At 40.0% G+C, this 24,543-nt stretch overlaps 1 protein-coding gene across 1 annotated transcript in view; it reads right to left on the reverse strand.

The window, feature by feature from the left end:
- The window catches only part of PKHD1 (PKHD1 ciliary IPT domain containing fibrocystin/polyductin), a 462,062-nt gene extending 442,590 nt beyond the window's left edge, over positions 1-19,472 (reverse strand). The window contains exons 1-11 of the mRNA XM_055263099.2: positions 19,421-19,472; positions 17,722-17,799; positions 16,936-17,086; positions 14,440-14,548; positions 10,799-10,856; positions 7,991-8,069; positions 6,639-6,713; positions 5,511-5,575; positions 4,930-4,969; positions 3,790-3,860; positions 129-230 (exon numbers count right to left, since the gene is read on the reverse strand). Coding sequence (XP_055119074.2) covers positions 129-230; positions 3,790-3,860; positions 4,930-4,969; positions 5,511-5,575; positions 6,639-6,713; positions 7,991-8,069; positions 10,799-10,856; positions 14,440-14,548; positions 16,936-17,086; positions 17,722-17,799; positions 19,421-19,472 — 880 coding nt within the window. The remainder of the gene's footprint in view (positions 1-128; positions 231-3,789; positions 3,861-4,929; positions 4,970-5,510; positions 5,576-6,638; positions 6,714-7,990; positions 8,070-10,798; positions 10,857-14,439; positions 14,549-16,935; positions 17,087-17,721; positions 17,800-19,420) is intronic.
- Positions 19,473-24,543: the final 5,071 nt, after the last annotated feature.

Consider the following 24,543-nt stretch of genomic DNA (forward strand, 5'->3'; position numbering starts at 1 on the left):
CTTATCCAACATGGTAAGTCAGAAGGGGCAAAGCTTGCTTCCTCCTGCATCCCCCATGCCATACAGACATATAATCTCCTAGAGCATCTAAAACTATGAACTATTTTCAGCTATTTCAACACAGTTACCTGCAATGGTAACCTGGGCAGAATTGTCAAAAAAGTCTCCTGTAATTGTGATGTCTGTTCTTCCCCCAAGGCTCCCAGTTTCTGGAAACACAGATAATATTTCTGCAAGAGTTAAAAAAAAAAAAAAAAGTAAGCTTCCAAATATAGACCAGAATATGACCTAGATAATAATATAATCCCAGCTGCTTGGGAGGCTGAGACAGGAGAATTGCTTGAACCCAGGAGGCGGAGATTGCACTGAGCTGAGATGGCAACACTGCACTCCAGCCTGAGTGACAGAGCGAGACCCTGTCTCAAGAAAACATAAAATAAAAAATTTAAAAAAAGAAATTACCTACAGGAGATATTAATAATTTATTTCTTACTTTAACTTTCTAAGTCCAGCAACAGTTGAATTTTTTTCTAGTAATAACTGTTTAAAAATGCACATAATAAGAAAAAGACCAGAAGTATATATTATCGAGGATCAATATTTGAAAGGAAGGGGAAATGTGGAGTCATTCATGGTATCAGCAAAAGCCCCTAGGTACCATGACGTTTTCTCAGAAAATCTGTCTCCTGATCTCAAGGACAATATTGACAAGTCAGGGAACAGTAAGTTACAACACAAGCAGGAATCAACTTTGGGTATACTGGGAAAGGCTTCAGTTCACCCATATGAATCTGTAATTTGCTCTAAGCAGAAGACTGAATTTCACTGTCTTTAGAACCCTCCCACTCTTCCCCACACTGAATGTTCCTTCCCCACATGCACCTCACACCTCATACCCAGTTCTTTCATGCTGCTCCTGATTGTTTGAAATTGCCTACAGTGGCTTAGGCCTGTAATCCCAGAACTTTGGGAGGCCGAAGCGAGTGGCAGGTGGATCACCTGAGGTCAGGAGCTTGAGACCAACCTGACCAATATGGTGAAACCCTGTCTCTACTAAAAATACAAAAATTAGCCGGGTTCCATGGTGTGCACCTGTAATCCCAGCTGCTTGGGAGGCTGAGACAGGAGAATTGCTTGAACCCAGGAGGCGGAGATTGCACTGAGCTGAGATGGCACCACTGCACTCCAGCCTGAGTGACAGAATGAGACCCGGTCTCAAGAAAATATAAAATAAAAAATTTAAAAAAAGAAATTACCTACAGTAATATGACACATAGTCCCCAGAATTTAGCTTTATCTCATTCTTTCCTCTCCTATGATCAAGCTTTGACATTTCTAAGATTCATTCCCTCCAGAGAAAAGAGGAGTTGCATTTTGTGTAAACTGAAGGTACAAAAGCTAATGATGAATGGTTACCCCTGAAAAATAGACATTTTAGGAGGTTATTTTATACTGCTTTTTGTCTTGCCCATGAGACAAAGCAGAGGAGACATATGGAGGCAAAGATTGATCCCTTACACTCAGATACCAAAATTCACCGCTAAACCATAATAACCCCCTGCTTTTAACCCACTATTTTATAATTTCTTTTTTTTTTTAAACTAGCACTGGAATTTTGTATCAGCTTTACGTAGAGATTAACACATTCTTTTGTTATGCATTCAAAATTACACAGATCAAAAACAAAACAATTTATGAAGTTCTTAAACTTTCAACATAGTTGTAGATATTTGATAATTTTTTTCAACATTCACAGAGCACCTATTATATGGTACTAGGGATATAAAGACGAATACAAAATAGTTCCTGTCCTCGAGAAGATCAGCATGGTAAGGCACGTATGCAAAACTATCATTTAATACCTTGGGTCAGAGAAATTAGAGAGTATATGAAAGAACAGAGAAGTTTGGGAGTAGGATGGGAGTATTGAGGTGTAGAAGAAAATGTTTAGAGATGACACTAATTGGAGTCTTAGGGTGAATTAGAAGTGGCCTAGCAAAGAGGAGAAGGAGAGGGCATTTAAAGCAGAAGATAGCCTGAGTGTGGACAGAAGAAATTGCACAGTGCATGTTAACTGTGGCTGGAGTATGAGAGACAGAGATAGAGCTGGAGAAACAGACAAGGAGGACATCAGAAGTTTGGCCCATTTCCAGTAGGGGATAGCAAGCCATAAGAGGATGGTGAGTAGGAGGGAACCATGCATCAGATACACGCTTGATGTAGAGAATGCGGGGGAGGGGCTTGAAGGGGCAGAGGGCAAGTCGGGGCCTCTAGAAATCACTGCAGCATGTAACACAAGAGGGGATGGGGTCCAGAAATGGACAGTTGCTGTACAGATACATCATAAATAAGAGATAAAACTGGCAGAAATTGGTGATTGAATGGATATGGAAAGGAGGAAGAAAGAGAAATTTTGGATGAATTCCAAGATTCTTGCTCCTCTACCTCTTTAGACGACTTTTGGAATAAGAAGGATAAGCACCACTTTGTCAATTTTAGAGATGCTTAATTAAGGCTCAAAAAGCTTAAAAGGCTTAACCACACTCAACTAGTGATTGAATGTCAGCCTCTGAGGAGCTCAGCCCAGGGCTCTTCATGGCTGTCTACACCCTCTCTTCCCACAGCCTGCTCTGCTGTGAAGAAGTTCAGGCCTGTGAGTCCTGATCCCAAGAAGACATTGGCCCTGGAAATGTAAAAGAGCTGTGTCGTCAGAGATACCTGTCAGCCTATCAATCAGTCTAGGGTTTGATAGCGATGGGCAGGCTCACAAAAACCTTGGAATGGAGTGGCAAGAAGAGGGTGCTTCCCACCATATATTGGCTATGGACATAAGATTTGGAATTAGAACTACACATTCTAGCACTAAGACCTTTGGCTTTGGACAAGATACTTTGTTTATCTGAGTCTGTTTCCTTATCTGTAAAATGGGGCTAATGTTAATCCATCTCATAGTTAAGTGAAATAAATATTGAGATTGTATGTAAGACATTTAACAAGGTCTGACATTCTTCCCGTAGCAGCTATCACTATCACCATTACCTTGGGCGCTTCTTCAAACTTACCCCAAACAGACTAGTAATACTGTTTAAAGAAAGGAAAAGTCAGGGTCAAAATGCAGCTGTTGCAGGATTAGGCTATCTAGAGAGTAAATGACATTTTCTCCATGACCTGTGAATTGCACTTTTGACAAAGGTAGATTTCGATTGCTTCTGGAATCTGAACTTACCCCCACAGACATTTCTTCAGTGGCCGTGTGACTGTATTCCATTCTAGGATCTAAGTATTCTTTAGTAGCCAGCTTTCTACTACCAAATCGAGTTCACAATTCCAAGCAAGCTTCCAATTTTCACATTCATTTTTTTACTATGAGGGTTTACTCATCAGATGGCAACAGAACAGCTTAATATCAATATTAGTCACATATTGTTGAATGAATGCTCAGAGATGGATGTTAAAGTAACTGGAAAGATGTGCTTTAAGATTTTTTAAGTGCCACCTTTTTTCTTTTACTTTTAGAAGACAGAATAAGGCAAGATTCTCCTTTCTTTTATTCAGTTTATACCCATAGAATTTGTATAGAGGTTTATTATCGAGTCTTTTTTAATATATTAACTAAACCTGACACGGATACAAGCAATTTAATCTCAACCAAAAACACCAGGCTGTCTATGATTGTAGGGACAGCTTTGGGTGTCAATGGTCATCAAGAAATGGCGAAAAGATAGGGAAGGAGGGGCCAACATTGAGTGAGGCACAAGGGAAGGGGTACTTGGTGAAGGGGAATAGTACCTGAGTGTGTCTGGTATAGGAAAAGGTCCTGTTTAGCACTGATCAGCCATGCCTTCTTGTGGACCATCGACCTTCGAAAAAGACAAAGTTCTGTTTTGAATGAAAATATCAACTGGGATTGCATTTTTTTAGTCGGCTGCCTGAAAGGAAGATTGGGAACTAACCTCTATTGATCTTTAGAACAGTTGAAACAGCAGCTCCCTTGGATGACTAAGGAACAATACCAACAGGACAAAGTTGTTTTCTGATATATAAAATTATCATATGGGAATAATGCCTGCTTCATAGGGTGTCCCAAATGTTCAATGAAATGATGAGTGTGAGAGGGCCTAGTCCTTAGTTGGCCTATAGTCAATACTCAATAGACATTAATTTTATTTCTTCCAAAATGAGAAAGAGAGAAAATCTCCATACTTTGGGCTGTATAGCTATAATTGTCACGTCATTACAATGCAATTATTATCAATTAGACCCTATGCTTTTAACAGAAACACCTGTCAAATTATGTAGGGGCAAAATATAAGGTAAGGATTCAGAATTCCAGAATGCTGATTTATCACTTCAAAGTGTGATAAAATGTGGACCCCTTCCATTTTCAAGAAGGCACTTCCTAGATGGTACAATGTATTTCATGAAACCAGGTTCCTTGTAAGATACTTGTGACAGTTTTCAACCTACAGTACTTTGAAATTACTTAAGATTCAATTCCCAAAATTCTGCACCACCACCATATTGAAACACACATTGCCTACAGATTAGTGCAGAGGACACAATTTTATTCACCCAAGTAAAAAAGTCAAGGAGGACCCTGTCTCTACTAAAAAATACAAAAAATTAGCCGGGCGTGGTGGCAGGCGCCTGTAGTTCCAGCTACTCGGAGAGGCTGAGGCAGGAGAATGGTGTGAACCCGGGAGGCGGGGCTTGCAGTGAGCTGAGATTGAGCCACTGCACTCCAGCCTGGGCGACAGAGCGAGACTCCGTCTCAAAAAAAAAAAAAAAAAGTCAAGGAGGTACATGTGGTCTCATTATACTATTCTGTTTGTCTATGTTTAAAATTTTCCATCATAAAAAGATAAACAAAGTAAGCAAGATCATATAAAATGAGGACAAATTTGCCTATTTCTATACCCAGTTACTTACTTTCCTTTGTTAAATACTGAGAAGCTAACGTTCTGGGAGCCTGTAACACAAAGAAACACACATTAACTCAGAAATCTGCACGAATCTTCTGGGCCAGGCCATTGCTTTCATAAGCCCAAAGACTCCAATATCATCAAATTACCACCCAAACCTGTAATTTCTTTAGTGGTTCCCCCCTGCAAAAAAAAAAAAAAAAAAAAACACCTCATAAGTTTAGCATCATTAGCAATGTGGACTTCTAGCAATAAAAGGGCAAATGTAGTATTGCATAGCAGGGAAGAGCCCAGGCTTGGAGTTAGATGGAGCATCATTTAAATATTGATTTACTGGTAACTAACTTCAATTTTTCTCACCTGCAAAGCCAAAAAAATAATCCCACCAACTTCACAGGTGTATGTGAGCATTAAATTAGTTTCTATATGAGCTGTTTCATATAGTAGTGTTTTCCAGGGAATTCTTAACAAATAGTAATTATTGTTATTATTATTATCCTCATGAGAACCAATCTTGCAATTGCTTTTGTCTGGATACAGAGAAAGAAATGGGTAAGACTTTAAAATTATGTTACTTCTCTAACAGACCGATGTAATCGCCTTCCACATGGCACTGCAGAGTCCCAAGACCATGGTCCTCCTGAATAGGATAACTAAGGAAAAGACAAACAGAGGTAAGAATGACCAGACAACTCACTACCAGAAGATCTGACTCTTTAATCAGGAAAGTAGACAGCAAAAGAAAACCAAATTTGCCAGAGAAAATGGTAGATACAGAAGGTATAATGAGTTCATTAGGACAAATGCTTAGGGTAATACTAACTAGTATTACCCTATATATATATACTAGTTAGTAATCCCCTAAGCATTTGCCGTAGTGCTAACTAGTATTACCCTAAGCATTTGGTCCTTTCTTTTCAAATGTGTCATATGACAAGTATAACAAAACCTTTATTTTTAAAAAAATCTGTTATCAAGTATGAACCCCATAAAGGACAATTCTGAGCAAACAAAATGCAGACACAAGGAAGACTACACACAAGTGCAGAATTTGGCTCTACTATACACCAGTCTGAAAAAGTGAAACCATAGAGTGTCATTCTTGTAATGGCCTCAAAGGAGGAGCAACACACCCTGTCCAGAGTGAAGCAAAAATCCAGCAAAACATTGGGTATTTAAACTGGAGAGTGTAGACACTTACTTCTAAATTTTTTAGTTATTTTTTCCCTTGGCTAGTCACTGAAGTATAGTGGTTAAGATCATGAACTCTGGAGGCTGATTAGTTAGACAGGGTTCAAATCCCAGGTCTGTCACTTGCTGTCTGTGAGAACTTGTGCAAGTTATTTAACTTTTCTGTGTCTCAAATTCCTCATCTCTAATGTGAGACTAATAACCACACATACTCCCAAGATTATTGGGTGACTTCAATGTAAAGCATTCGAGCAGAGCTTGGCCTATAGTAAGCCCCTAACAAGTATTAGCTATGTGTTTTCAAGGAAGGTTTTGGCATCCACTTCAATATGCACTTTGAATCAATCCCTGTGTCTTTTTCAGTAGTCTAAAGATAAGGTAGTAAATAGCTATGTGTGATTTATATTTTAAAAAAACAGATATATGGAGAGTGGGGAGAGAAAGACAGAGAGAGAATGTGTGTGTGCTGTATCCATGTGGAAGAACTTACAAGCATATGCATTGGCAAGATAATAAGACACTCACCAGCTTCCCGTTTGCTTATTTACAAGAGAGCAAGGAGTAACCCATTTGTCTCCTTGAGCTTCCAAGATCACTGGGCTGGATTTAAAAAAAAATGAAAACAAAAGACAGAGATAATTGTGCAATGCTCCCAATAAACATTCCTCACAAAACTCATGGAGGAAACATGGCTATGAACACTCTCCTCCGGATTTGTCTGCACTATTGCAGGTGGCTGAAGGCGGATGTCAAGTCAAATTCTCAGCAGAGAGTAGCGATGCACTCATGGCTCATGCTTTCACACTGAACAGAAAATATTTCTCCCTTCCCAAAAAACCTTCATCATCTCCACACTGGCTATATTCGTTCTACACAGAGATAATATTGCATTTATGCCTTTATTCCCCCTTTCAAAGGCTGTATCCCAGACCAAGGCTGAGATGGGACCACCTAGCAAAATATGGCACATTCCCAAGGATGTAGTAGGAGTTTCTACCCCCGACAAGAAGAGTAGTTTTCTTGTAAGGTAAGTTGACCATTGCTTAATGCCAGAAATGTAAATCCTGAGAGTAATCAGATCATGTTCTCTTGAACTAGGGCAAAATCAGACAGATGGAGTAGAACAGAAGAGGATGCCCCCAACCCATCCAGAGTGAAGGAAAAATTAGACACCATGTATAGAATCTATGCAGCTAAGCATATAGTAAGATTATTTTCCTTCCACCTTATAAATGCTCAGTACAATTGCTTCATTTGTTGAATGATTACAGTTGCCTAAGAGCTTCCTACAGCCTCTACAATTTCAACACTTTTTGTCTTGTTCTCCTCTCTCTCTAGTGTGGATGATTTAATAGTAACACTTTCCACCACGTCTCCAGTGAAGAAAGTCATGTTGATATCCTAATTATTCCCAGAAAATATTAAAAGCTCTATGGCTTTCAATACCTGTGTCCATGTTTTCCTCTGATCCCACTAATACAATTTTTAAAGCACAAATGGATAACAACCAAATAAGAAAGTTATAATGGGCTTTTGGGTTTACACATCATTTTATAAAGAATCTATTTCAGGCTGAGAACAAAGGAAGGAAGGGTGAGAATTCAAAAAGAAAATCCACAGATGCAATTACAGTTCATTTCACACTGAGCCCAGAGTGACTAGTTGTCAGTAAATAAATGGACCAACTTAATCGACCAGTTGCAATTACATTAACAAAGTTTGCTGAAGCCCAGCTCATGAGGGACCATAAACTGCAAAGAGGAAAATAGCAATTCTGTGCCAACTGCTTACAATTTATTGCCATCAGGGAAGCTGGTCCCAGGAAGGCATGCAGCATGTATGTAACTAGTTAAACACAAAAACAAACACACACTTACCTATCAATGTACTCAGCATCAAAATCAAAACTTTCCAATCTTCCAGTGATAATCCAGCCATATATATGTATTAGTTTTCCTGTTTGAAGAAGAATTTTTTTTAATTTAATGGACTTAGCTCAAACTCAATGTATAATAAAAAACCATGTTTCTTTTCGGTTACATATACTCAATATGGCAAAGCAGGTCATGACCCAGAAAATTAATACTTTTAATAAATTGTACAACAGTAAGGTCAAGGGTATGATTTAGTGATCAATATTACACAATATAAAAGCTAAAATAAGCAATTGTTTCAATCACAGACTTAATCTTCTATGCATGGAGCATAGAAGGAATAATGGGTCTTCTTCGCAGTCCCAGAAAGTGTGAATGTTTCAGAAAGGAGGGGCTCATCTCCATACACTGCCCTGTTCCATTCCCTTGGCTCTGTAGAGACTACCCACCCAAAGTAAGATTTAAGAACAATGTGCCTTGGGTGCTCTAGGCTTCATGAGACTTTCCTCTGGGCACTTGCTAAAATGAACATGTGATGTGAAGAGGCTCATATCACACAATCTGATGGGTCTTCAGGGATCCCAAGTATGTGCCTTCCAAATGATTAGAATATTTAACCGTGTGTACTTAAACCATCACAGACAATGTTTAGAGATAAGAGAATGTTGGTTAGTGAGATAAACCTCAAGGAATAGAAAAGAAAAGCATACTGAGGGACTCATGAGGTCATGAAATCCAGAAGACTGAGCCTCTTTATAGACACTGAATGCCACCAAAGAATGTGACAAAAAAGATGTTCCCTTCCTACTGCACTTGTGTGTTATTAATAAGAAGTGACTTTCATCTGCAGTCATTGGATGACTCTCACTAAAACAATAGAAACCTTTCAGAAGGTATTACAGCCACAATTTTATAGGTGCATGGGTAGAATGACCTAATGACAGGCAAAGGTCACAGAGTTGGCAGAAACCCGGAGTCTCAAGTTTCCTGTTACTGCTAAAAAAATCTGTCAGAATAATTCTAATTTTAATAGGGCTAAACGATCGATTCTCTAGCCTTAGTGAGTATGACTTCTAGCTTTGATAGCACAATTTTAAAACTAACAGAAGATTGTAGAAATTAGGAATTTTGTGGGTTTTTGTTTTGTTTCTAAACAAAGATGGCCAGCAGAGGCTGACAAATGGCCACACCAGAGCATGGTGCTGGGGGATTCCATGTCTTAGTGAGGACTGCTAACCACGTATAGAAACCAAACTGCTCAGACAGCGTCGTCTCTCGTGTCCCTACCACCTCCCGCATCTCCCTGGCTGCTACACTGGGCAGGCTTCCCAAATGAAATGAGAGTATTCATCTGGAAAGTGATTACAAAGAGGCAGTCGTATGGATCCTGCCCAGGGGGGACCACTCCAACCCAGCCAGCCACCAATCCTTTCCCCAGAAGGTGGAAGAGACACCGAGCAGAACTCCAGCTTGGTGGGAGAAATGGGCTTGGCAGATCTGGGTGCCAGCTGATATTCCATTTCACACCTCTAATGGCTGTCTGCTTCCTCATCCCTCACCCTAACAAGGCTTCTGCCATCTACACAGGAGTTTCTAACGTCAGAGCAGCAGGGACCCACATGTCTGCATGTGATTTTCACAGACCACATCCCTCTTTCATAAAATATCAGGTCCTGATGATTCAGACAAATGGAAAGGAGCAGATCTGTGAAAAACCCACATGAGTAAGAGCATGCCGAATTCATATTCTCTGAAATATAATTTAAATTCACTCATACGTAATCTGTGTCTACACACACAAACACAGAAAATATAAAACGCTTTTCAATAACTTAGATCTTCATTTTGACATGCTTGAGTGGTTGAGCCAATCAAAACAACAAGATCCGTCTATGCATTTAGACACAACTATAATAAAAATTTAGCAATTTTTAGCATGCTCTTACCATTTTGGAAACCCTAACAAATGGAAACCCTTAAATAAAGGTAGGAATTTGGCAGGAATCAGACAGCAAATTATACATAATCCTAGTTGTGTTTAGTACTTAGTTTTAAGGCAGATTTAGCAATTCCTGAATCCACTTCTCAGTTGCAATCCCTTCTTTTATGTAAATCCCCCAGCTTTATATAATCTTCTTTTCTATCCTCCTGGCTTTTATATATCTGTGTGCTCTCTAACTTTATAAACAAAACCCCTAGATGAAGACTAGAGTTAATGACCTTCCAAGAGGCATCCGGTGCTACTCAAAACATGACAGAATGGTGGATATATGGGCCACTCTGGATTCTGGCTGTCTGGTTCAAATCTCAGCTGTGGTATTTATTATCTATATGACTTTCGGCAAATTTCTTAACCTTTTGCTACCTCATTTCTTCATCTGCAAAATGGGAATAAAAATAGCTCTTCTATTATCAGGTTTTGGTGAGGATCTAGTAATATATCTGAAGAGCTTAGACTGGAGCCTGGCACACAGTTTAATAAAGGTTTATTATTATGGGAATGATTATAAGGTTAAAAGCAAGGATGACTCCTCTTTCCTCCAGTCTCCAACATCAACTCATTTGATTTTGCTGCCCTCTTTTTCTTTTCATGTTTGGATTCCTTTTGTTATCAGTGAAGTAATAGAGCAAAAGTGCCCAGAGGTAAAACCAAAGCACGTTAAAAATGAACCAGAGTTTGACTCTTATTTTCAAAACAGCATCAAAGAAGAAGCTAAATTTTCCCACTCATAAAAACCACTCACCTAGGTTTGCAACAAGCTTTGGCAAAGAGATTCACAATCGTTCCTATTTTAATAGAAGATTTCTTACCTGGAACTCCACTTGGTGGATAAACTTGGTGAACGATGGGTGTCTGCGCCTTGGAAAACTGTTTAGAAAATAGTACCACAAGTGAGCATGTCATTAAAATATTCACAAACACAGGAGGCACAAGCCTTTCCTCAGACAGCATTACTTGAAGGTAATAAATGGTTACATTTACTCATGTCACCCTCACATCTGTCTAGTTCTTTTTATCCTTGTAATATTTCTATGAAACAGAAATGATGGATATTATCATATTTCTCCTATAGATGAGGTAGAGGTAATTTGATTAAGGTCACATAGCCCTCTATTCTGTACCATATTGTCCAAACCTTGACAAGCCTGTTTCTACCTGCCCACCTTCCATACCCAAGAACACATTTTACTAGAAGGAAAGGTAGACAGGTCTTTGTGCAGAATGTCAGTCTTTTAATTCCATTGCTGTAATTTGATGTTTTGGGGCCTTGAGGATTTTGATTTTTCTAGAAAGGAATGCACTTATTTAATTGAATCAAAACTTTAAATCATTATCAGCCAGCACCTTGGTAGGTATCAGTAAGCTACAAAAAATGAGAAGCTGGATAGGCACACAACTGAGGTGCTTACTAGGGAAATTGAAGGTACCTGCTGTGAGGGAAATGACTCCAAAGATTCAAGGAATGGGAAGCAACATTGTTCTTCCAGGAGGAGGAAAGCAGCCTCAATGGGAGCAGTGAGAGCCTGAGAAAGCCTGGCGGTAGCACTCCAAATCATCTTACAATGCCCCCTGTCCCCAAAGCACACCCTCTGTTAACCATAAGCTCCATAAAGGCAGGGACAATGCTTGACTGAGTCGCTGTTGTGTCTCTGTGCATAGACTGGTTGGTATGCAGATGACATTCGAATTTTTGTGAATGAATAGAGTCGCCCAATCTGGGAAGACTGATACACCGTCTGGAAGGAGAGGTGAGAATGAGGCAATCCCAGGAACTCCATCTCACCTGTAGGCATCTGTGTTAGTCTAAGATTAGCGCATTACTCCATCAGGAAATCACAGCAGGGCCAGTGTGAAGAAACGGGAAAGCTTAAGGATGAACTGTCCAGACCAAGGCTTGACCTGTGAGCCAATTACTTACCTAGGAAGAGACCTAGTCTCCCCTCCCTCCCCTCCCCCAATCCCTTCTAGATGCCTAGACTACCACTATTCCACACAACCTACAGTGCTTCCCGTTTGCAAAACAAATTACAGCAGCAAATTGCTTTGTTTGGTCTGCTTCCAGCACCTCAGGAGTCTACCTTCCCAGAGAGAATATCACCAAAGAATAACTCGGTTGTTAATCAACAGCCTTAACCAGACATTGAGAATCAACAGACATTTCAACAAAGCTGATGGTGGCTTGCCAGGCGTAGGTTTTAAGTATTGATCCATATGCTGTACAGTCTGCCATGAAGGCTAGTTTCCTCACTGTCTAAAGGAAAGGGTTAGAAAATAGTTCACAGAAAATATGTGCTGTCAGGGGGTCAAAATAACAATGTTGTTACTTCACAGCTTGGGAACTGGCTCTGATCGCACCAAAAGATAAAGATTAATACAGTTACACACACACCTGCCAAACATTCAGTCCCCACCCCACCCTCCCAGCCAACCACTGCCCCTAGGCCTTCATATCAACATTATTTCAACTGGACTGTATCATAGGAGCCTAGTGAGGTACAGTAGTGGTTATTGACCTATTTCACAGATGTTTAGAACCTGAGGCAGCTGGAACAACTGAGTCCAAACCAAATAAGGAAGCACACCTCTCTATTTCAACCTGAAATCTAAGAGCCACCACTCAGTCTGTAATCCTTCTACCAGACTTCCATGGGAAACAGAGCAACTCCTTTATTACTCCCTCCCAGCTCCTGAGATTGTGGTGGGGCAGGCTTGGGGTTAAACCTCAAAAAGGGTTTCACTTGTGATTCTCTCTGAGCTGACACAACATAACATGGTACGTTTCTAAGAGAAACAGGCCCCTGGTCACCCACCAGGCTAGAGACACGACAAAGTGAAAAATTAATGAGCTTCCAAATCAAGCTTCCCACATGCTGATCCTCGGGCCCCAGTGTGGTCAGTAGAAGCAAGAGAGGGGAGAGGAAATGCAGCAGATTAGGATGAGAAAGCTGCAGCCACCAGCTGTGTGATCAACCTTCTGTGAGTTATTCAAACTTGTCAGCGCCCACAGCAGGCTCTTTGCAGTGGACTGGCAAGATGGGATTAATTTTTAATATTCATGGTTCCCCAGACCCAGTCCCAAAACAAAGAGACATGCCGTGTTTTATTTAGCTTGGAATGCCTCTCATTAACTGCATCCCCTGGTGATTTTTCATCAACTTGCCAAGATAGTTGAACCACTGACGGACTTGTTTTCTTTCATGTGCAATTTTAGGAAACGTTTCTCTTATTTCCCCCTCTCGCTCCTAACCAATCTTTTAATAAGCAGGAAAACTACCATCTGGGGTGAAAAGGATCATGGTGATTAAGAAGCATGCTTGGACTTCTCTCTTCTGTTATGTTCCCTGAGACAGGATAGAGGAGGTGGTGCGGCTCTTAGTAAAAAAGAATGATATAATGTTTTTTCTTTCTGCTACATATGTGCAAAAGCAAAATTCCAGAAAACAAGATTCTCTTGGATTAAGAAACAAGTTATTAAACCTGAAACAATGCAAATTCCAAATTTCAAAAACAAATAGCCTATATGAAACATGGATTATAGGAAAGATGAATTTACAAGGTGAAGCCTTATTCTGAAGGAGCATTCATTAGTGACTGCATTGTATGTTTTGAAACAGCTCTTAAACAGAGGTACCCCGTGTGAAGGGCAACCACATCGACAGGAGTACTGCCAAATCTCTGCCTTTCATAAACCATCTGGGACCTACATTTTCAGAGATTGTTTAAAACTAATCTGAAATGGACAACAGACTGAACCAAATATAAATGAACTCCCAGTATAGGTATCAAGGCTGTAAAATAAGTCAGGCATGGCTTCCTAAACTCTCTCTCTCTCTACTTCCTTTTTGATCTCCCTGAGCATGAAGGAGAATTCCAGCAGCAAATGCCCTTTTGGTTCAGTGTTGGAAAGACTTAGCAGAAATATACCAGGAAGCAGGGAGAGAGGTAGAAATTGGGTCTCCTCACCAAGGAACATGGGGCCTTGAGTCTCTTCAACATGCTGAGACTCAGCATGATCTGAGCTGTAAAACGAAACACTGATCCACAAACGTAATCTTGGTGGCCCCTCTATGGGCTTCTATTTAGATGAGAATTTAGAGTCAGATGCAAGTTGAAGTCTTGGTTCTGCCATTTACTGCCTGATGACATGGGCAAATTATTTAATCTCCCTGAGCCTCAGATTGTTCATTTGTAAAAACAGGACAGTAAATACCCCATAAAATTGTGAGCATTGAATTAAATGATGTAAATAAAGCATTTAGCTAAAGGCTGTCATACAAACGTTCAAAATTCATCTTTCATTAGTATAATCTAAGGAACTCTGTCATTACCATCCACGATTTTTTTAAACCCGGTCAAGCAGACACTCTGGCTCATTTACAATTTGCCTTTCAATAACACAAGCACACCCTCAGGCTATGTAAACATACCTTCCTCCGGCCTTAGAACCCACCTTGAAAGTACAGCTGTCTCGTGGTCCTGGATTTGGGCTGCTTACCAACTGTCCCCCGAAGTATGCTTCCAGGGAGTACAGACCCTCATGTGCTTCAGACAGCACAGATCTGAGGACAGAAAGTGGAAATCCTTATAAATCAAAAACCATGAATTCCCAAAGCTAGCAGCCCACTTGCCACTTCAAATTTCCTCCCTGCATTTGTAAAACAGAGCTAACCAAGGATTCCTATCAGTCACCTTTCACCTCTTTGATCCACTCATAATTATTAGACTTTAAGAACTGGGTCCTTCAGCAAAAAAAAGTTATGATTTTTTGTGTTGAAACTCCCTGAATTGTTTTTAATATGTCATGTTTCTCAAAATCATAGGTTCATCAGACTTTAAGAATTAGAAGAGACTTTGATAATCTATTCCCCATTTCCATGTTGTAAAAAATGTCAGAAAAACTGAGAGACTTATATGTATGAGCTTCAAAGCTTAAGGGCAAAGTGGGGCTTGAATTTAGGCTCTTTCTGATAATTGTCCAAGCAGCCCATAAACACTTCATGTAGCCATCAAAACAGAGAGTCTTGGATCTTCTCTCCTCTTTATACAAATATTGCAGTGGCTTCATTGCCACCTGATGCTGACATGCATGTTGATTTTTGTAAGAGGAAGAATATGACGAATAAGAAAGAAGCCATATTTAAGACATGCCTCCTCTCCAAACCTTCCCAACAAAATCTTTAGTATGATCTTAAATATTTAGATCTGAATTGTCTGTTGTGTTAGCCACTAGTCTTATGTGCTTATCAAGCACTTGATATGTGGGTAGGCCCAATTAAGATATGCCATGATTATAACATGCACACTAAATTTTGAAGACTTGGTATGCAAAAAAGATATAAAGTATCTCATTATTAATTTATATAGATTACATATTGAAATAATATTTTAGATATGTTGAGTTAAATAAAATACATTATTAAATTAATTTCACTTGTTTCTTTCGACTTTTTCAAGTGGCTAAATAGAAAATTTTTAATTACGTTTGTGTTCACATTATATTTTGATTGTGAAGTGCTGCTTTTGATGCTGCAATGGCTGTTTTAGAGAAAACAATTATGTACATGTTTTTATGATAATGATGAATAAGACAGTATTTTGTTAATGATAAACTGTACATTTTTCACACTTAATTGAATCTGATATTTGTCTTCCAATCAATTAGTATATTTAATAGTATCATATTTCTTTTCTTTAAAAAGATGACATAAAATCAATGGTGCATCCAAAAATCATTAGTATGTTGGGATAAAGGAGATAGGACAAGTAAATCTCCAGAGCTTTAACTTATTTCGTGGCAAGTCTTTGCAGAATATCTAGGCCCAAATGTGCCATAAAACCTAAGGGAAATATATAACCCAGTTTTAAAACCAATAGTAGTGGTATAAAAATGTTAAATTCAACAGACATTTATTGAGCATCTTCTACTCATAAGGTATTGCGCAATGCATCATGAGGACTACAATGGTGAGATTAAACACATCCTCTGCCCTCAAAGCACTTAATTCTGTGAGGATGAGTCTGACAAGTGGGTAACTGACGCGTAAGTGTTATGAGAAACTCAGAGCTGAGGCACAGGGTCACTAAGGCTACACATGCTGTACCTTTGTGTAAATTACAAAAAAAAAAATCCCTTCAGGGGTGATGAATCGCACGAAAAAGAGTGGGTGCACACATATACACCCTGTGGATGAATTACTACAAGTTATTCCTTCTCCTTTCAAAAAAGGGAAAGCTAATTTAGTTGAATGTTCAGGGAAGAGGTGGCATTTGTGGTATGGTTGGTGATTTCCATAGTCAAACATGGAAGAGGGGGAGACTTCCTCAAAGAGAGAACAGAAAAGAAAAGGAAATAACAGTGTTTTTTTTCTCTTAATCAATCATCTACTTGTACGCACTTTATTTACTCATGCCTAAGACATGAGTAAATAAAAATGAACATGAACTAGTCTAAATTTCACAGGGCAACAAGAAGTTGAGTAGAAAAACAGATTCCCTGGAGTCTTATAAAAATATTTTCTAAATAGAGGTAATGTCAAACTCAGCAAACAGAGCCTAAAGCAAATTTCCTTTCTAACCAGTTTGGGGTTTATGTGCAATCATTGCAATTATGCCTATTCCAAAAGATGAGTATTTGCAATGGCAAAATGGCACCATTTATTAAAATCTTAATAGCCATAGAACTCTTTGCAAAAAAAAAACAAATGGAAACACAATCCAGCCCCTCCTTACGAATATCTCAAAATTCTTCCCCATACTCTCATCCTCCCTTAAGCTCTAGATCCCAGCTAGGGACCTTTTAGAAAGTATATTCACATGAAACTTTTTTTAACAACTACGGCTGGCAATTGAATCACAGCAAAAATTGCTCTAATATGTCACCAAAAGATACTGAGATAAGCAAAAATCCCTCATCCTGTCTGGTCTTCCTATTCCTAGACAGTTATACCTGGTCTGGCACATCACCACAGGCAAATCCAAGAAAACAGGAAAGACATCACAGGGGATACTCCGCAGTGCGGGCACCACCATGTTCACGTTCACCAGGTGTATCTCCAATTGAGAGCCATTGTTGGGGTAGAGAACACCCAACTCCAAACCTAACACAAGGGAAAGAAATCGCAGGCTGCATAGAATTGTCATCGACACAGGACAGTGTGAAACTGTGCTAAGATCCTGGGGGCAATGTAAGACATTAAATTTGCCCAAGGATTAAATTAATACTCCTCATTTCCTCATAGCTGCTGTATAAACAAGTTTTCTCATTTATGATTTTATGAAAGAGTTTTCTCTCTTCAGGTTCACCTAAATCCAGAAAAGAATTTTTCAGCCCTCAGATTTACTCTTTACTCTGCTGGGGATGGATATGCTAAGCAATGGTGCAGAAGCTCCCAAGTAGAGGACTGTCTTTAAGGAAGATAGCCAAGATTCTGGGAAATGCATTGCTGAGCACTATGCTACACACTTCCATATCATCTCATGTAGAAATCCCAGAGTCCCATCCCACAGCCTGGAATGGGAAAGTGGACACAGAGTTGTCATGGTATGCTGGGCTTTGCTTCTGTGACATTAGCAAGCCAGTATCTAGAAAGACAGAAGTTGGTCCGTCTGTTCATCGCCCTTCAGGCCCACTTTTACACCTGCCCTTAGACAAGGAAGAAAACCAAAGACTCGTAGGCTTTAGGATTGTGGGTCAGTACATAAGAAACGTGCACTTGGTAAAACCCCAACCTACCATCAAAAATGACTGTGATCCACGTTCCCCCTCCAAGGCTACCTTCTTCAGGTTCAATATGTAAACTCAGGTGAGGTACTGTAAGTAAGTGAAAAAAACATTGGTTTTGAAGGTCAGATTCAAACCACTACCTTCCCCAATATTTTAAGCAATATTTAACCTGCATCAGAATCACCAGAAAGGCTTGATTAAGCACGGGTTGCTGCGCCACATCCCCAGAGTTTCTGGTTCCGTAGGTCTGGGGCAGGCCCAAGAATCTACATTTCTAACCAGATGCTGCTGGTGTGGGAAACACATCATCAGAAGCCCCATTTTAAGGAAAATTTTGACCAATTCTTCTCATCTTAGACATTCAAAAACCCTGCATTCATCAGGACAATTCTGAATTTCTACTTCCTTTGGAAAGAGCCTGAAGGACATATTTGGGTCCTAATGAAACCCATACTATCTCTCTCTGCTCTCTTTCCCACTCTTTAATCAGGTGGCCATATTTCCCTGCAAAGATCACCAATTATTTCCAGTCCTGGAGAGAAAAAAGGACCTCCATTAGGTTGGTGCAAAAGCAATTGCTGTTTTGCATTTCTTTTAATGGCAAAACCGCAATTACTTTTGCACCAACCTAAGAGAAGCTGTTCCTATTTCAATTCTCCTGCTTAATATGCTGCTTAATATACCAGTTTCCCCTCGTGATCAGAATGACTTCCCAAATGAATACAAAATTCCCTAGATTTTTGCCTCGCCTGCTTAGAGAGGGGGTGAAGCATGGATCATTGCTGGAATTTCCTTTTGTTTAAAAAAAAAAAAAAGCAGTATAGAATTTATATACTAGGCTAGACTGGATTCTCCTGTATAGATCGCCAGCTAAGCATGGGCCTTAATCCCTCCATCTTTGAAGACGTTCCTGGACATGCCTTGATGAAGGAAAGGCCAAGTTAGGGAAGCCAGCAAAAATCATTCAGCTGCTCAGTGAGGTAATAAACAAGGAAAGTGTTACTGACATAATTATTTATAGTTTCTTTATCAGAAACTGTGTCTAGCCCAGGACTTCCATGTACAGTTATTCTCATGATGCACTTCACATCTGAGGGTGGTGGGGAACCATGTCACATTAGCACAACCATTTATGGCAGCCTCAGCCAGACTAGACCATCCTCCAAAGATGATTAGATACTTCTGTCAAAAGAAGCCCCAAAACAAATGCCATAAAAAGATACAGAGGATAACCAAATTCACAGGGAAAATTGAACAGATGATTTGAGATAATACAAGCAGTCTAATGATTATGACAAGTTAATCTCTTTGGGAAGGTCAGACAGCAAAATCTAAAAAGAATTACATCACATAGCCCAAAAGGAATTATAAAAGAAAGGTTATAAGTTATTATTAAAAGCTCTGCACTATAACAATAACCTTCACTGACCATTAAAAATTGAAGTACATAGTCATAACATTTCAGTATATAACCTCAGCTGTTAAACAGAAAAAAAAACAATTATTCAACAGATAATTTAAACCCAAAAGCAAATACCTTAACACCTCCTCTGAAAACAGTATTTTTAACTCAATTTTTTGATTGGCAAGTTAAAAATGCATATATTTATGGTATACAACCAAAATAATACTTTAAGTTTCAATAATAGCTCTCAAGGTAACCTATTGTGTTCTTACCTATAACTCCTTCAAAACACATTCTACTCACCTGCCAAAAGTACTACTTCGATACTCATCAGAGAGATCAGCCAGGCAGTCATCCTGTCTACTTAAATCAATACTCTTAAGATTGCTCAGACATTAAAAGCATTTTCAGTTTTGATTGGAGCAGCATAGCTTTTGTGCTTCATAAAAAAAAGAAAAAAAAGTAAAAAAAATTATCATTTTGTTTACATACTATTATTCCGCTGTACTGAAACCTGGGAAATTAAGGAGATGAGATAAACATGGCCTAAGTGTCTTCAAATGGACCCACCATTTTTCCAAGCTCAGGAGAAAAGGATCATCTAAGAACCTTGCATAAAATCATCCCCACTCTGCCCCCCTTGTCCCGCCAGCTTATTGTATGTATGTCCCACCAACTTATTTTAAGCTGGATAAATAATAAGAACCTCTTTCATTAACTCATTATTGAACAGAAGCTGCGTTTTAAAAAGAATTCTAGAAATTAAAATTCCAGTTCATGATAGGGTGGGGTCTGTTTCGCTTTGCCCTGTGCTGGCGTTCCAGCTTTCCCTCGTGCTGCTCTCCAGTTTGAACCCTGCACTGCAGCCACACGCCGTTCTCACCGTCACTCACACAAGCCTTCCACACATCAGCCTCTGCCTTGGCCCCTGCTGGTCCCTTCCTGGATCCCCTCAACTCTCTCCGTGGCCTCAGGAGATCCTGGCGCCCCTTCGTGGTGCTACTCAGGAGCCCCTCCTCCGCCGATTCTTTCCTCCGCCATTCCGGTGCTCACCACCTTCCCCCTGAACCTCTAGCTTCGGTGCTGTAAAGCCTAGACCAGATAATGTGGCACACAGAGGCCTCTTCTTCCAGACGGCAGGTTCCTTGAAGAGACCCAGGAACCAGTCTTCTGTTTCCACAGCCTTTCTAGTGTGAAAGTGTGAAGGTCCCACACAGGGCTCAGTACACTGGAGTGGATGAGGACATATTTAAATACCCTAAATCTGGGTTTACCTAATCTGAGATGAACAGCTTTCACTCTCATGTGGGACAGCAGAGTCCATGGAAGCCTGGCGGAAAACTCATGCCTTCGCACCCTGACGCCTGCTCTAGGGAAGGGGTTGGGGCCTCCAACACCTCATGGCAGAGGGCATCGACAAAATCCTCTTAAAAATAGTGCCTCTGAAATTTTCTGAGAGTTTGAAAATTACAGAATTAAACACCCACACGTACTACTAAATACACATTTAATATATATATTTAATTATGTTTGTTTATTACATATAAATATATAAATATATTTAATATATATATACATACCTACATACACACACTTTGTATGTGTGTGGTGGGGAGGCAGGGTCTCATTCTGTCATTTGGGCTGGAGTGCAGTGGCATGATGTCAGTTCACTGCAACCTCCACCTCCCAGGTTCAAGTGATTCTTATGCCTCAGCCTCCTGAGTAGCTGGGATTACAGGTGTGCGCTACCACGCCCGGCTAATTTTTGTATTTTTTGTAGAGACAGGTTTTCACCATGATAGCCAGGCTGGTCTTGAACTCCTGGCCTCAAGTGATCTCCCTGCCTCAGCCTCCCAAAGTGCTGGGATTAAAGGCATGAGCCACCACACCTGGCCATTTAATTTATATTTTTAAGAAAACACTGAGATTAGCAGAAGAAGTTACATCATTTCTGAAAATGTAAAAGCTACAATATACTCCCCCCCCAAAAAAAAAATCTGCAAAAACTTTGCAATAAACTTACCTTACTGGCATGTTCTGATTGAGACAGCTGGAAATCTATAATCATTTCTATATAATCCAACACTGCAAACATTTATTTTATGCCTACTACATGCTAAGCACTATACTAAAAGTTGGGAAAACAAACAAATAATCTATGTACCTGCCCCCGAGTCATTACCAGATAGGGTAAGTGTGGAGGCTACTTGGATTTAAGAAAGGAATTCCAGTATTTTCAAGTGGATTCAGCAAGTGTTCCTTTTCGTTGCAAAATTCCCAAACTTTTACGTCTATTTGAAATAGAATTCAACTTATAAATATACAACTTTCAGAATACATCTACTGCATAGGGAAAAGTACCCAAGCGTATTTGCTGCTTAGTCCAAAAGCACGAGATCTGACTTGCTTGTTACACAGACAAAATATACTCAGCACAGGAGAGTCTATTTTCAATCTGGCTACGTGATTTTAACATTTCTTCTTAACGCCTACTCCCAAGCTCAGAACAATAGAAATAAACATTCGCACATTGGTTTTCTTAAAACCCTACATTTGGAACTGCATCTTTTTCATGTCAATTATAAATGTAATTTTTTATTAGTCTATCCACTAATTCTTCTTAAAAATAAATTCAGACTCTCTTTATTTGTCACAACTAAAATTTTTCAACCACAGAGGAGAGCTGTGTACATTTATGTAGTCACGTTTTTGTTCTCCTCCTCTCTCTCTCCTCTCTCTGCTCTCACTCTCTCTTCCCTTCTTCCTCCCTTCCCTCTCAGCTTCTCCTTTGGGACATCGAGGAACAAAGCTACAAGGCACTAATATAGATCTCCCATTTCTTCCTTTTGTTCACCAGAACGTTAACAAGAGATACAACACCTAGAAAACAGAGAGCAGAGACTTTTCTGGATCAAACAGTACCTTTTTTTTTTTCTGTTTCTGTCTTCTTATGACTCAAGGGAGAAATGATCCTTTCTTTCTAAGTGATCTTATTTCTCTCTGTCAAGAATCCGTGGCCATGTTATCTGGTTAGAGCTCAGCCTGCAGCCACCACGCAGGTAACTCACTCACGTTAGACTATAACTCACCTAACTCGTTTGTGTCCCAGCCAAATGTGTACCAGAGTAAAAGTTCAGACCTGACCATGGGCAAGTTTAATGATTAACATAAGCCACTCAGGCTTTTTCCTCAGGGCTCGTTAGTAATGACCAAAGGAAAAGTGTCTTACATTTTTCTCCACTTACTGCATGTGCCCCAGATAAGAATTTTAAGTAAAAGTTCACCCAGTGAGACAAACAGGCATTCAACATTGAAAGAATTTGCCAGTAAATCAGTGATTGAACAGAGGGCTCAAGAGAAAGGACCACTAGAGGGCTGATCCCCATTCATGAACAGTCTCTCACTCTTCATCCCGAAGAGTGACTCGTAAATACCAGGTTATGGGCTGTTATTCATATACCCACTGTAGGGGTATGGGTCTAAAGAAGTACAGAAGGGAAGTGACTTGGTCAAAGTCTTGCTGAGAAACGGTTGATTGATTCTCATTTTTCTACTCCTCATCCTCCCTCTTGACCTTGCTTTTTTAATCAAGAGGAAGTCCTTGACTTGTACTTATCACCCTCCAGTTGTACCCAGACCATGGGCCTCAGTCATTGGTTGAACCGGTGGGCCTAGGAAAGTCAACAACACCTTCTTACTTGGTCCATATCTGCCTTCTCTGTTCCTGTCCCACTGCCCATTCTGATTCACATCCCCCGATTCCTGATCATGTTTGTCTATGTCTGGCAATACCTGACGTCCTCATCTTCTATCCCCTCCCTTTCTTTTGAGGGAGAAGTGATTTTGGTTAAATTTGATAGCCCTGAGTCTCCACCTTCAAGGACCAGCAGTAGACCTGGAGAAGCATCTCCAGCAAAACCAGATTAAAGCCATGGAAATACGACCACAACTCTGATGACAGTAGTAAAACTATCCTCTAGAAAGTGTGGAAGTTTACATCAACTCTGCTGTATATCACAGTTTGGCAACCCATGACAAGCTGAAAAATTTTTGTAACCCTGAAGCTAGTGGTGTAGAGAGAGGGTGCTTGGCCACATTGGGGCAGGTAGGGGGTCAGTCACCCCACCACCCTACTACCTGCCTGCCTGCTGAACTTCTCTCAGTTTCCACTCTAGATCTCTTCCATGCAGGTCAACAAGCATCATTTGAACGACATTTGTGTGCCTGGCATGTGGGTAATGGGAAGGAGGGGGCAGACTAGTTTGGGGGTGATAGTCAAAGGAGATTTCAACATTATTAGTAACTTTTATTTTTATAAAAATGATATTCATGAATCACTTAGATAATTCAAAGTTATATTTTTAAAGAGTATGACCCAGTTTCTGCCTTCAAACTGCTTACCATCTGGCAGAGGAGACAGAAATATAATCAGATTATTTTATTATATTGTTGTAGAGTCTCCTGATAAGTTTCCTAAGACTTCTGTTTTATTTCTTATTATTTCAACAAGAGGTTTCCATAAATTAGCCCCACATCTATCCTCGGCTAAATAGCCTATAATAAATATTTATAAGTATTTTTGGCAGCCTAGCTATCAAGGCCTCATCCTAAAATCACCCCAATTTTCTCAGGAGGAGACAGCCACCTCTCTACTGTGGACTAAAGGGGTCCTAATGACACCCAGGACTTTGGTTTCTGTGCTCTGTGTTCTAGGTATTTTGTGGTGGACAATCAAGCTCTCTTGTAAAAGAAATAAAGGACAATGGGTCATTTCTTGCCTTGAGGCCTAAAAGGAAATGTTGTAGAACTCTAGAGAAAGTGGCTATACCACATGAAGCTTTGGGGAGCCTCCAGTATTCCTGTCACTGGGATATGTCCATGGAATATAAGCCCCTTATACTCCAAAGCCTTTTTCACATAGAAATTCTAAAGCCTTGAGCTCAAGTCTCTGAAAATGCTTCTCAGGAGGCAGCCTGAGCGCCATTCCTCTGCTATTCCAAGAAGGGTAGCCATGCCCACCACAGACATTGACAATACTCTGCAAGAAGTAATTCCTATGAGTGCTTATGAAATTCTCAGCACAAAAATTGTTACTCAGGCCTATGATGCAAACTCAGAGAGGTCAGGATAGAGGGTTAATCTCTGACCCCTTTCTCTTGGATTCTAACACTGCTCTGAATTCCTGGAAGACTGTGAGGCCCATGAGAATGCACCTTGCAGATCTCCAATCACAAGCAGCATAATTGATCAAGGGCCTAGTTTCTTTGCCGTAAAATTCATCACTGCATTTGGACCAAGGCCACGCTTCTACAGGCTGCTCCCAGCCAAGGACTGAGTGTGGCAAGGATAGTAAGACAGGTCCATCCAGAGGAGACACAGGACTCCTCCAACAGCGACTTTGCCTTAAAGCCTGCCTGATGACCTTG

This window comes from Symphalangus syndactylus, chromosome 23 (genome assembly GCF_028878055.3).
Source record: "Symphalangus syndactylus isolate Jambi chromosome 23, NHGRI_mSymSyn1-v2.1_pri, whole genome shotgun sequence".
NCBI classification, from domain to species: Eukaryota; Metazoa; Chordata; class Mammalia; order Primates; family Hylobatidae; genus Symphalangus; species Symphalangus syndactylus.